The sequence below is a fragment of the Capsaspora owczarzaki genome (genome assembly GCF_000151315.2).
Source record: "Capsaspora owczarzaki ATCC 30864 unplaced genomic scaffold supercont2.18, whole genome shotgun sequence".
Lineage (NCBI taxonomy): Eukaryota > Filasterea > Ministeriida > Capsasporidae > Capsaspora > Capsaspora owczarzaki.
Window position 1 is genome coordinate 155,424 of NW_011887309.1, and position 12,582 is coordinate 168,005.

A 12,582-nucleotide genomic window follows, 5' to 3' on the forward strand; every position below is an offset into this window, starting at 1 on the left:
ATCAGGCTCAAAATACATGATCATTTAGCCGATCATTGGAAATACCCTTATTTGCTATTGTTAGTGGGTTTTGTTTTGTTCGCCGATTGTGTGTTGAAAAGGCTTTCCGATGGATTTCCAGTGATCTCTTCACTATCCCGCATCTTGAGACCCTCGGCTCGGGTCCTGTTATCCGCCCTCCATGAACGCCAGAGAGTGAAGCAGCTTCGTTCCCACAACGACGGATCAGTTTTCATTCATTCATTCTTGATTGTTTTGCCTTTGTTTTGGTTTGTGTTCTCATTTTTTTCCCCCTTCTTTTTGGCTTTTGCTTTTTTTGCCGCTTTGCTTCCAAAAGTAAGCCATCATCGAAAGCCAATCAAAGCCAGAAATGCGAGTGTCTTCTTTCGCTTTTTTACCACTGCTTCTGACGAGCGGCGCGAACGTCCGCCATGAGTGGGGTCGACGAGCGAGGAGTGGCCGCCGAGCGCTTTGGAATCACATTGCATGGCTCTCTCTGCCTGCACCCTCGCTCGCTGTCGCTGTCTCCCCCTGCCTCTAATGCTCTGAAGAGCTCTGTTGTACCAAGTTGGTCATGTCTGCTGTACCAAGCCGATCAAGCCAAGCTGAAGAAGAGACAGCGAACATGAAATACATTCGCATTCACACAACGCCTCCCCTTGATGTGTGGCCGCTTGCTCCTGGCTCTCCTGCAGGCGCGATGTGTCGACGAAAAAAAGAAAAAAACAAACAGTGGAAGTGATCATGAGGGGTTACGCAGGGAGAGCGCGAACGGCCCGCACCCCGGGTTGCAGAGTGGGTTCTGATCTTGTGGGAAAGCGTTGCAGAATCTTTGATGTTGTGGGAAAGAACTGCAACTGCAATGCTTAATGCTTTGAAGCCATCTTCACACCCACACGCTCTAACAAACATACACATTATTATATATACCTAACTGGCGTTCAGCACTGTGACGCTGCGGGAGAGTCGATGTAACGTTGAAGTGCTGTGCGCTCACTGTTTCCGGTCAATTTCTCTAACTCGCCATATTCCCGCTATTCAGATGACACCCAAAGGACTTGCCTTTGGTCTGCTGCTTTTGCTACTCGTCGTGAATTATCACGTTCAGGCGGCACAAGCAGCCGTTGCATGTGGCACTGGCGCTGTGTGCACTTGCTCGGGAACTACTGTCAACTGCGATAGCCGATATCTCACGACCATTCCAACCGGAATCCCAGCGACCACAACCATCCTGTAAGTTGTGATTGAGTTGACCTCAAATTGAAGATTCTGCCCTCCCATGATTGGTGTACGGCCGATAGGTATCTCAGCAGCAATCAGATCACCAGCATTTCCTCAAGCGCATTCACAGGCCTGACTGCGCTGACTTACCTGTAAGCTCGCACAACGCGAAAAAGTAGATACAAATGGCTCACTCATTGGACTCCATCTGTAGGCAGCTGAACAACAACTGGTTGAGCGCTATTCCCTCCTCTGCATTCACAGGCCTGACTGCGCTGACACAATTGTAAGCAAGCAAAACATAAAGAATCACCGACCAGTCGCTCATTCTTTTGGACACTTTCGGTAGGCAACTGTATAACAACCAGATCACCACCGTTCCCTCTTCTGCATTCACCGGCCTGACTGCGCTGCAAACCTTGTAAGTAACCAAGGACGCGAAGAATCGCACACGAACGACTCACCTTTTGTAACACTATCTGAAGGTATCTGTACAACAACCAAATCGCCACCGTTGCTATAAACGCATTTTCAGGCCTTACCGCGCTGGTCCAATTGTATGCAAGCACAACGGAAGCATCGCTCTCGAACGACTCACTTCTTGTAACACTATCTGAAAGGTATCTGTACAACAATCAGATCACTAGTATCTCGGCAAACGCATTTTCAGGTCTTTCTAAGCTGAATACCTTGTAAGCAAACAACCACACGACGAAACACAGACAAATGGCTCACTCATTTGCGACTCCATCTGTAGGCAGCTGAACAACAACTGGTTGAGCGCTATTCCCTCCTCTGCATTCACAGGCCTGACTGCGCTGACACAATTGTAAGCAAGCAAAACATAAAGAATCACCGACCAGTCGCTCATTCTTTTGGACACTTTCGGTAGGCTACTGTATAACAACCAGATCACCACCGTTCCCTCTTCTGCATTCACCGGCCTGACTGCGCTGCAAACCTTGTAAGTAACCAAGGACGCGAAGAATCGCACGCGAACGACTCACCTTTTGTAACACTATCTGAAGGTATCTGTACAACAACCAAATCGCCACTGTTGCTATAAACGCATTTTCAGGCCTTACCGCGCTGGTCCAATTGTATGCAAGCACAACGGAAGCATCGCTCTCGAACGACTCACTTCTTGTAACACTTTCTGTAGGCGTCTGGACACCAACCAGATCACCACCGTTCCTGCTAACGCATTCTCAGGCCTTTCTAAGCTGAATACCTTGTAAGCAAACAAAGACACGACGAATCACGGACGAATCGCTCACTCATTTGCGACTCCATCTGTAGGCACCTGTACAACAACTGGTTGAGCGCTATTCCCTCCTCTGCATTCACAGGCCTGACTGCGCTGACACAATTGTAAGCAAGCAAAACATGAAGAATCACCCACCAGTCGCTCATTCTTTTGGACACTTTCGGTAGGCGTCTGGACACCAACCAGATCACCACCGTTCCCTCTTCTGCATTCACCGGCCTGACTGCGCTGCAAACCTTGTAAGTAACCAAGGACGCGAAGAATCGCACGCGAACGACTCACCTTTTGTAACACTATCTGAAGGTATCTGTACAACAACCAGATCATCACCGTTGCTACAAACGCATTCTCAGGCCTGGCTGCGCTGCAAGTCTTGTAAGCAAGCCACGTAGTACATGAAGAATCACTGACCAGTCGCTCACTCTTTGGACACTTTCTGTAGGCGTCTGGACACGAACCAGATCACCACCGTTCCTGCTAACGCATTCTCAGGCCTTTCTGCGCTGAATACCTTGTAAGCAAACAAAGACACGACGAAGCACAGACAAATGGCTCACTCATTTGCGACTCATGTAGGCAGCTGAGCAACAACTGGTTGAGCGCCATCCCCTCTTCGGCATTCACAGGCCTGACTGCGCTGACACAATTGTAAGCAAGCAAAACATGAAGAATCACCGACCAATCGCTCATTCTTTTGGACACTTTCGGTAGGCAACTGTATAACAACCAGATCACCACCGTTCCCTCTTCTGCATTCACCGGCCTGACTGCGCTGCAAACCTTGTAAGTAACCAAGGACGCGAAGAATCGCACACGAACGACTCACCTTTTGTAACACTATCTGAAGGTATCTGTACAACAACCAAATCGCCACCGTTGCTATAAACGCATTTTCAGGCCTTACCGCGCTGGTCCAATTGTATGCAAGCACAACGGAAGCATCGCTCTCGAACGACTCACTTCTTGTAACACTATCTGAAAGGTATCTGTACAACAATCAGATCACTAGTATCTCGGCAAACGCATTTTCAGGTCTTTCTAAGCTGAATACCTTGTAAGCAAACAACCACACGACGAAACACAGACAAATGGCTCACTCATTTGCGACTCCATCTGTAGGCAGCTGAACAACAACTGGTTGAGCGCTATTCCCTCCTCTGCATTCACAGGCCTGACTGCGCTGACACAATTGTAAGCAAGCAAAACATAAAGAATCACCGACCAGTCGCTCATTCTTTTGGACACTTTCGGTAGGCTACTGTATAACAACCAGATCACCACCGTTCCCTCTTCTGCATTCACCGGCCTGACTGCGCTGCAATTCTTGTAAGTAACCAAGGACACGAAGAATCGCACGCGAACGACTCACCTTTTGTAACACTATCTGAAGGTATCTGTACAACAACCAAATCGCCACTGTTGCTATAAACGCATTTTCAGGCCTTACCGCGCTGGTCCAATTGTATGCAAGCACAACGGAAGCATCGCTCTCGAACGACTCACTTCTTGTAACACTTTCTGTAGGCGTCTGGACACCAACCAGATCACCACCGTTCCTGCTAACGCATTCTCAGGCCTTTCTAAGCTGAATACCTTGTAAGCAAACAAAGACACGACGAATCACGGACGAATCGCTCACTCATTTGCGACTCCATCTGTAGGCACCTGTACAACAACTGGTTGAGCGCTATTCCCTCCTCTGCATTCACAGGCCTGACTGCGCTGACACAATTGTAAGCAAGCAAAACATGAAGAATCACCGACCAGTCGCTCACTCTTTTGGGCGCTTTCTGTAGGCGTCTGGACACCAACCAGATCACCACCGTTCCTGCTAACGCATTCTCGGGCCTGACTGCGCTGCTTTACTTGTAAGCAAGCAACGTAGTACACAGAGAATTTCACGCGAACGACTCACTTTTTGTCACACTATCTGAAGGTATCTGTACAACAACCAGATCACCACCGTTCCTGCTAACGCATTTTCAGGCCTTACCGCGCTGGTCCAATTGTATGCAAGCACAACGAAGGAATCGCTATCGAATGACTCACTTTTTGTGACACTCTCTGTAGGCAACTGTACGGCAACCAGATCACCACCATTCCTTCCTCTGCACTCACAGGCCTGAGCGCGTTGACGCAATTGTAAGCAAGCACAGACCCCAAAGACCCCATGAATTGCACACGCGTGGCTCACGTATTTCGTATTTGCCTCGCGAACCGTAGGCTTCTTTACAACAATCGGATTACCAGCGTTCCTGCAAACGGATTTTCTGGCCTTACGGCGCTGACGGACCTGTAAGAAAGCTCAACAAGAAGAAATCGCACATTAACGGCTTACAATTTTATGTTTCTGTTGTAGACGTCTGTTCAACAATACGATCACCAGCATTCTTGCAAACGCATTCACAGGCCTTACCAAGCTGACTTACCTGTAAGCAAGAAAGGGCATGAAGAATCACAGAGCAGTGGCTCACTCGGTTGTGACTCGATATGTAGGGATCTATCCCTCAACCAGCTCACCAGCATTCCAGCAGGCGCATTCTCAGGCCTGACTGCACTGACGCAATTGTAAGCAAGCCAAGCATAAGCTTGACGGATCACAGGCAAATGGTTCACTCGTTCGCGAGTCCTTTTGTAGGCTACTGTACAACAACTGGTTGAGCGCCGTTCCTTCTTCGGCGTTCACAGGCCTTACTGCGTTGCTTTATCTGTAAGCAACCAATGACACGAAGAATCCCGCGCGAAAGACTCATTTGTGACATGCAGGTATCTGTACAACAACCAGATCACCACCGTTGCTGCAAATGCATTCACAGGCCTCACCGCGCTGGTCCAATTGTAAGTATTCAAGAATAGGAAGAGGCGAACACAGCTGATTTTTTTAATGAGACTGTGTGCAGGCAGCTGTATGGCAACCAGATCACCACTATTTCTGCAAGCGCATTTGCAGGCATGAGTTCGCTGGTACAATTGTAAGCATCGAAGCACTAAAAGGATCAAAAGCAACCTGGCTCACTCGTTTGCGAACCACAGGTATCTATACAGCAACCGGATCACCGCCATTTTCGTAAACGCATTCACAGGCCTTACTCATCTGAGTCTCTTGTAAGCAAGCAAAAACTGGAAAAGGCGCCAACAAGCAGCTCACGACGCCATCTGCAGGGATATTTCCAACAATCAGATCACCAGTCTTCCTGCAAATGCATTTACAGGCCTGACTGCGATGACACAATTGTAAGCAAGCAAAGCATGACGACCCTCAGAAAGCAGGAAACTACTCACTGGGTGCGGCGACTCTTTCTGTAGAAGTCTCTACAACAACTCGCTCAGCGCCGTTCCCTCGTCTGCATTCACAGGGCTTACAGCGCTACAGGCCTTGTAAGCCAGCAAATAAGTACACGAAGAATTGTTACGCATTGTCTCACATACTTTGTGACACTTTCTGCAGGTGGCTGTACAACAACCAGATCACCTCCGTTGTTGTCAATGCATTCACAAGTCTCACCGCGCTGGTCCAATTGTAAGTTCATAAGGATACAAAGAAGTACACGCGCATGGCTGACTTTTTTATGAGACCGTGTGCAGGCAGCTGTACGGCAACCAGATCACCACCATACCTGCAAGCGCATTTTCGGGCCTTTCTAAACTGAGTCTCTTGTAAGCAAGCAACAGCACAACGAATCACAAACGAATCGCTCACTCATTTGCGACTCCATCTGTAGGCAGCTGAACAACAACTGGTTGAGCGCCATTCCCTCTTCGGCATTCACAGGCCTGACTGCGCTGACACAGTTGTATGCAAGCAAAACATAAAGAATCACCGACCAGTCGCTCATTCTTTTGGACAATTTCGGTAGGCAACTGTATAACAACCAGATCACCACCGTTCCCTCTTCTGCATTCACAGGCCTGACTGCGCTGACACAATTGTAAGCAAGCAAAGACATGAATAATCACACGCGAACGACTCACTTTTTGTGAGGCTTCAGGTCTCTGTACGGCAACCAGATTACCACCATTTCTGCAAGCGCATTTGCAGGGTTGACTGCGCTGCAAGCCTTGTAAGCAAGCAAAGGTATGAAGAATCATACCTGCATGGCTCACTTGCTTTTGTGATACTCTATGGACTGTAGGTATCTGAACAACAACACGATTACAACCATTGCCGCAAATGCATTTGCTGGCCTTACCGCGTTAAATTGGCTGTAAGCAACTTCAAAGACTTCAGGAATCACGACCATCGGCTCATTCGTTTGAGACTGCAGGGATTTGTCCGGCAGCCAGATCACCAGCATTCCCGCAAATGTATTCTCAAGCCTTCCTGCACTAGCGCAATTGTAACTAAGGCAATTACAATGATGAATCACGGACAAATGGCTCACTTGTTGGCGAGCCTTTTTTGTAGGAATCTGTACAACAACTGGTTGAGCGCCGTTCCCACTTCTGCCTTCACAGGCCTGACTGCGCTGACACAATTGTGAGCAAATACAGACATGAAGAATCACATACGCGGCTCACGTTATTCTGACACTGTCTGCAGGACTATGTACGGCAATCGAATCACCACCATATCCGCCAACGCATTCACAGGCCTTAACGCGCTGGTACAATTGTAAGCAAGCAAAGCCATGAAAAATCGACCAATTGGCTCAACTTCCTATTTTGAGGCACGATTTGTAGATTTTTGCAGAGCAATCAGATCACAACCATTTCAGCATCCGCATTCACGGGCCTGAGTTTGTTGACGCAATTGTAAGCAATTCACGATATGAAGAAACACACACACGATCTACTCACTTTTTGTGACACAATTTCCAGGTATCTGTCCAACAACCAGATCACCACCATATCTGCAAACGCATTTACAGGTCTCACTTTGCTGACTACTTTGTAAGAAGAAACTCCTGCTGCTCGTGCCTGATTCGCCTCTTACTTTGCCGTCTTTTCAGGACGTTGAATGACAATCCTGCCACCACTTTGCCGCCTGGTCTGTTCAAGGGCTTGCAGAATGGCATGGTTTTGTCGCTGCCTTCTTCGCAATCTCTGAGCCCCAACAATTTTACATTTGGTGGAAACACTGTCGCTCCGCCGAGCACATACGGGAATGCGTCCTATCCTTACCGTAAGTTCCAGAGCTGATTGTCAAGTCCTGTGTGATCAATTTATTCATAGACAGTGAAATTGCAGCGTGCGATACAGCTTGTGCCACCTGCTATGCCGCTGGGTCTGGCGCGTGTTGCGCGACCAATTGCCTGACCTGCACTTCGTCCGCTGTCTGCACTCAGTGCTATAACGGTTATGGTATGATGAGCGGATCCTGTGTCCCATTGGCTGTCATCGCCTCGGCCGCTTCCGCCGCGTCTACGCAATTCGCCTCGGTTGCCTCGGTTGCATCGATCGCCTCTGCCTCAGTCACTTCTGCTGCGTCAGCTGCTATCAAAGCATCGATCGCCTCCGTCGATTCGGTCTCATCCGCGCAATTGGCCTCGGCTGCCTCCATTGTCTCAGCTAGCTTTGCATCGATTGCGTCAATCGCCTCAGTCGCATCAGCGCTCGATGCTACTTTAGTTTCGGTTGCCTCGGCTGCTTCGGCCGCCTCTGCCTCAATTGCGTCTCTTGTTTCCGCCACTTCAACTGTGTCGGCGTCCTTTGCTACCCTCGCTACCGCGTCTTCTGCTTCTATTGCATCCACTGCAAGCGCATCATTGGCATCGGTTGCTTCTGACGCTTCCGCTAGTTCGGCATCCTTTGCTTCTATCGTGTCAGCATCTTCAGCGTCAATTGCATCTGTTGCAAGCGCGTCATCTGCATCTATTGCTTCCGATGTTTCCGCTACCTCGGCGCTCTCGGCTTCTGTTGCGTCAACCGCATCGGCTTCTGCTGCATCTGTCGCATCCTCCATTGCGCAGCTCCGCGCCAGCTCCCAATCCTCATCTCCAGTGGCTGCCATCGCTGCTGCAGTTGTGTCTGTTGCCGTTGTTGCGATCATTGCAGTGGTGTTCATCGTGCTGCGCCGTCGTCGATCGCAACGCCGTTCTTCAGGCATGCGACCGAAGGACTCTGCAAAGGACTCTGCCGGTGGTCCGATCTACCAGGAGGCTGTTGAGATGACCATCTCCCCTCTTCCCCGTGTGACTCAATCTCACAAAGAGGACGACAGCTCAGTTTACGACGTGGTCGGCCAAAAGCAGCCAGAATCCCTGTACCAAGCCATCGCGACTGACGCGGTCTACGACGATGCCAGCGTCTACGACGATGCCAGCGTCTACGCCTCTGGCAGCAACTCTCGACGCATTCGTGATGGCTTGACGATTGTAAAGCACCTTGCCAGCGGGAACTTTGGCGACGTGGCACTGGGTCAGGTGCCTTTCAACGTGTTGCCCCCAAGAGCTCAAACCTTGCTCGGACCAACGGCGTCCAAAACTGTGCAAGTGGCAGTCAAGTCGCTCAAGTCCAACGCAGACGAGAAATCCCGCAAGGACTTTGAAGGCGAGGCGAAGTTGATGGCGCCGTTTGTGCATCCGAATGTCGTGCGGTTGCTTGCGGCTCTGGTCGAGTCCGAGCCCCATCTCGTTCTGCTCGAGTTTGTGCAGTACGGCGACTTGCGTACACTGCTGCAAAAGTCCAAAGTCCACTCGCTTTGGTGGACACCGAACGAGCAGGTGCATGCCATTCGCCAGATTGCACTTGGCATGGAGTATCTGGGCACGCTCCACTTTGTGCACCGTGATCTCGCCGCGCGCAACTGCCTTGTTGGCAAAGGAATGGTGGTCAAGATTGCCGATTTCGGGCTTTCTCGCGAGATGGCCTCCGAGAACGATTACTATCGCATCCAGACGCGTGGCAAGCTTCCCGTGAAGGTGAGTTGAGGGTGTGAATGGGGTTGTTGTTTGCGGTTTTCTTTTATACTGATTTTGTTGAACTTTGCATTTGTAGTGGATGGCACCGGAAACGCTGACTTTCCGAAAGTTCTCGTCCATGTCCGATGTGTGGTCGTTTGGCGTCACAGCCTGTGAGTAGAGGAGTGTTTTGCTGAAATGTGCACACTTGCGTTGAGTTGAGATTTGACTTTTTACTTGGTGCATGTTGGTAGGGGAATGCTCCAGTTACGGTGCAAAACCGTACGGCGACATGGACGGACGCGAGACTCTGGCTCATGTCGAAGCTGGCGGTCGACTGCCGATGCCACAGACCTGCATGCCCGAGCTCTACAATGTGATGATGAGCTGTTGGGACCTTTCGCCCGAGAACCGTCCGACCTTTGCTCAGCTTGTCCGAACCCTGACAGCGCTCCAAGATGGGACGACCGTTCGTGAAATCGGTGCCATGCTGTGAAGCATCCACCGCGATTTTCGTGTCAAATTGAGTTGCTTTGTGCCTGTTTGTTGAATACAACACGTTGTCTTTCGCTTTCTCTCAGCGTCGATTGTGTCGTTTGAGTGCGCTGAGTGCTGTTCCGCCAGTGCAGATGCGAATCAATGAATCGGTTCCTGGATCAAAGCCCTTCCCGCAGCCCTTGTTATCGCAGAGCACTTTGGCCATGTTGGTTCAAAAGGGGGGGGGTGAATTGACGTGAAGTTTGCTTGATACCGACGGGTGAGTGGGGTTGAAGTCTTGCAAAGTTGGATGGTGCAAAAGGACTGAGAGTGCTGCTTGTCTGCCTGTCCATGAATGTCAGAAGCGACAATAGCGAATAAATCTTGATCAAGAGCATGCTGAAAGTCGGATGTGATGCGCGCGTCTCTGCTGAGACCAAACAGTTGGCTGCCCTTTTTTTCCTTCTATCATCGTCCTGTCAAACAACCCCTCCTGGTCCCCCCTTTTGTTTCACGTAGTCTGAAATCAAACGTCCCTTCTTGCAACACACCCCCCTTCTGCCCAGCTTTTCATGTTGGTGAAGGAAGCGAAACAGGTCGCCAGTCCACCCTTTTGTTCGCTTGATCTTTGAGGCGGACACAAGTAAGCCAAAAGCCGAGAAGCGCTCCACTGCCCCTCGTTCCACCCCCTCGCTTGCCTTGGCCGTGATCGACAGCCGCTCTGCGCACGTCGCCAATAATAATGCGGTCGTCCAACAGGCGACAAGGCCAGGATGGGGGTCTCAGCGCTTAAGCCGTCGGGACCTCCTCATGCTCTTTGCTTGCTTGCCTGCGTGTCGTTTCTCTGTCGCTCCGGACCCCCCCCCCGCTTCCGATGCGCTCTTTTGTGCAGCACAGTCGCTCCGATTCAAGAAGAGGAAGTGCCAGAGCAGCAGGGCCTCTGCCGACCGACTGGCCTGAGCTCGCTCGGGCTAAACCGCAAAGCGCCACCCAGCTGATCGCCACCTGGCCGTCCCTCACCCCCCGCGCGCGCACGCTCTTCTGAAGGCACATTGTTGTCAACGAACACAGTGGAAGCGAGCAAGAAAGCGCGCGCGCTGGGATTTGAGGGGGGGGGCAGAGAGAGACAACACGCTTGTTGTGTTTTGTGGAGCAACACACACACACACACACACATGCACACACACACATGCACACACACACATGCACACACACACACATATCACGGGCTTGAATGTTTGTTGAAAATGCCGCGAGCTCACCCTGGACATGTCTCTGATCCGCAGTATCTTAGATGTCAAAAAGGGCGACCTTTGGTCTAGTGTTGCTGCTCGGCGTGATTCTCAATCATGCCCAGTTGACACAAGCAGTCAATGCATGTGGCTCTGGCGGAGTGTGCACTTGCACGGGAACTGGTGTCAGTTGCATAAGCAAATATCTCACAGCCATTCCAAGCGAAATCCCAGTCGACACAACAAAATTGTACGAGTTGCTGTTGAGTTGACCTTGCCTCGAAGCATTGCCCTCCTGACTCGGCATTTGGGCGATAGGACACTGAGCTTCAACCAGATCACCAGCATTTCTGCTAACGCGTTCGCTGGCCTGACTGCACTGACTGATTTGTAAGCAAGCAACGACAAGACATATCAAACCCATACAACTCGCTCATTCGTGACACAATCCGCAGGCAACTCAATAACAACAACATCACCATCATTCCCGACTATACATTCGCAAATCTGCCTGCGCTGACAGAATTGTAAGCAAGCAAAAGTCATGAAGGATCATGCACCAAACAGCTCACTCGTTTGCAACACTAGACACCTGTTCTTCAACCCAATCACCAGCATTTCCGCAAACTCGTTCGCAGGTCTGACTGTGCTGAATCTTTTGTAAGCAGACACAGTCGTGAAGAATCACTTCACACACACGGCTCACTCTTTGTGACTCTTTCTGTAGAAATTCGTACAACTGCCAGATCACCAGTATTGCTGCAAACGCATTCACAGACCTTTCGAAGCTGACGAACATGTAAGCAAGCAGAAATATGAAGCATCCCTCAAACGGCCCACTTGTTTGCGACTCTATCTGCAGGCAGATGAGCGGGAACCAGATCACCAGCATTGCTCCAAACGTATTCTCAGGCATGAGCGCGCTGAAAATATTGTAAGCAAGTAAAGTCATGAGGAATCAAGCCCAAACTGCTCACTCGTTTGCGACTCTGTAGGTATCTAAATGGCAATCAGATCACCAGCATATCCGCCTCTGCATTCACGGGTCTGACTGCGCTGACCTACCTGTAAGCCAGCCAAGTCATGAAAGGTCAAGCCCGTAAAACGCGCTCATTCGTGACAATCTGTAGAAGTTTAGACAGCAACCAGATCAGCAGCATTGCTCTAAACGCATTCCCAGGCATGAGCGCGCTGAAAATATTGTAAGCAAGTAAATTCATGAGGAATCATGCAAAGACTGACTCGTTTGCGACTCTATCTGCAGGCGACTAAACATCAATCAGATTACCGGCATTTCTGCAGGCGTATTCACAGACCTGAGCGCGCTGAAGGAATTGTAAGCAGAGATCGGACGACTAACATACAAGGGCTGACTCGTTTACGACCCTATCTGCAGGTGGTTAAATGACAACCAGATCACCAGCATTTCCGCCAACGCTTTTACAGGCCTGACGGCGCTGACTTTTCTGTACGCAATCAAATGCCATGAAGAAACACACACACACACACACACACACACACACACACACACACACACACACACACA

The 12,582-nt window shown here is 50.1% G+C and overlaps 2 protein-coding genes across 2 annotated transcripts; both read left to right on the top strand.

Moving 5' to 3' along the window:
- Window positions 1-1,042: 1,042 nt before the first annotated feature.
- CAOG_08239 (tyrosine-protein kinase Src42A) lies at window positions 1,043-9,823 on the top strand (the record flags this gene model as incomplete). The annotated part of the gene is made up of 50 exons (XM_004342445.2): window positions 1,043-1,233; window positions 1,302-1,373; window positions 1,436-1,507; window positions 1,571-1,642; window positions 1,707-1,778; window positions 1,842-1,913; window positions 1,979-2,050; window positions 2,114-2,185; window positions 2,250-2,321; window positions 2,384-2,455; window positions 2,521-2,592; window positions 2,656-2,727; window positions 2,792-2,863; window positions 2,931-3,002; window positions 3,065-3,136; window positions 3,200-3,271; window positions 3,336-3,407; window positions 3,471-3,542; window positions 3,608-3,679; window positions 3,743-3,814; window positions 3,879-3,950; window positions 4,013-4,084; window positions 4,150-4,221; window positions 4,285-4,356; window positions 4,425-4,496; window positions 4,559-4,630; window positions 4,712-4,783; window positions 4,848-4,919; window positions 4,985-5,056; window positions 5,127-5,198; window positions 5,255-5,326; window positions 5,389-5,460; window positions 5,522-5,593; window positions 5,651-5,722; window positions 5,795-5,866; window positions 5,937-6,008; window positions 6,074-6,145; window positions 6,211-6,282; window positions 6,346-6,417; window positions 6,478-6,549; window positions 6,622-6,693; window positions 6,754-6,825; window positions 6,894-6,965; window positions 7,029-7,100; window positions 7,169-7,240; window positions 7,307-7,378; window positions 7,438-7,610; window positions 7,661-9,348; window positions 9,425-9,500; window positions 9,582-9,823. The coding sequence occupies 50 exons, from the start codon at window positions 1,043-1,045 to the stop codon at window positions 9,821-9,823; spliced, it is 5,610 nt and encodes a 1,869-aa protein (XP_004342494.2).
- A 1,275-nt stretch (window positions 9,824-11,098) lies between these two features.
- CAOG_09187 (hypothetical protein) lies at window positions 11,099-12,505 on the top strand (the record flags this gene model as incomplete). Its single annotated transcript, XM_011272602.1, has 10 exons — window positions 11,099-11,286; window positions 11,355-11,426; window positions 11,492-11,563; window positions 11,625-11,696; window positions 11,764-11,835; window positions 11,899-11,970; window positions 12,032-12,103; window positions 12,167-12,238; window positions 12,301-12,372; window positions 12,433-12,505. Coding segments are annotated over 10 exons (837 nt in total), but the record flags the coding sequence as incomplete, so codon positions are not given.
- Between the last annotated feature and the right edge of the window lie 77 nt (window positions 12,506-12,582).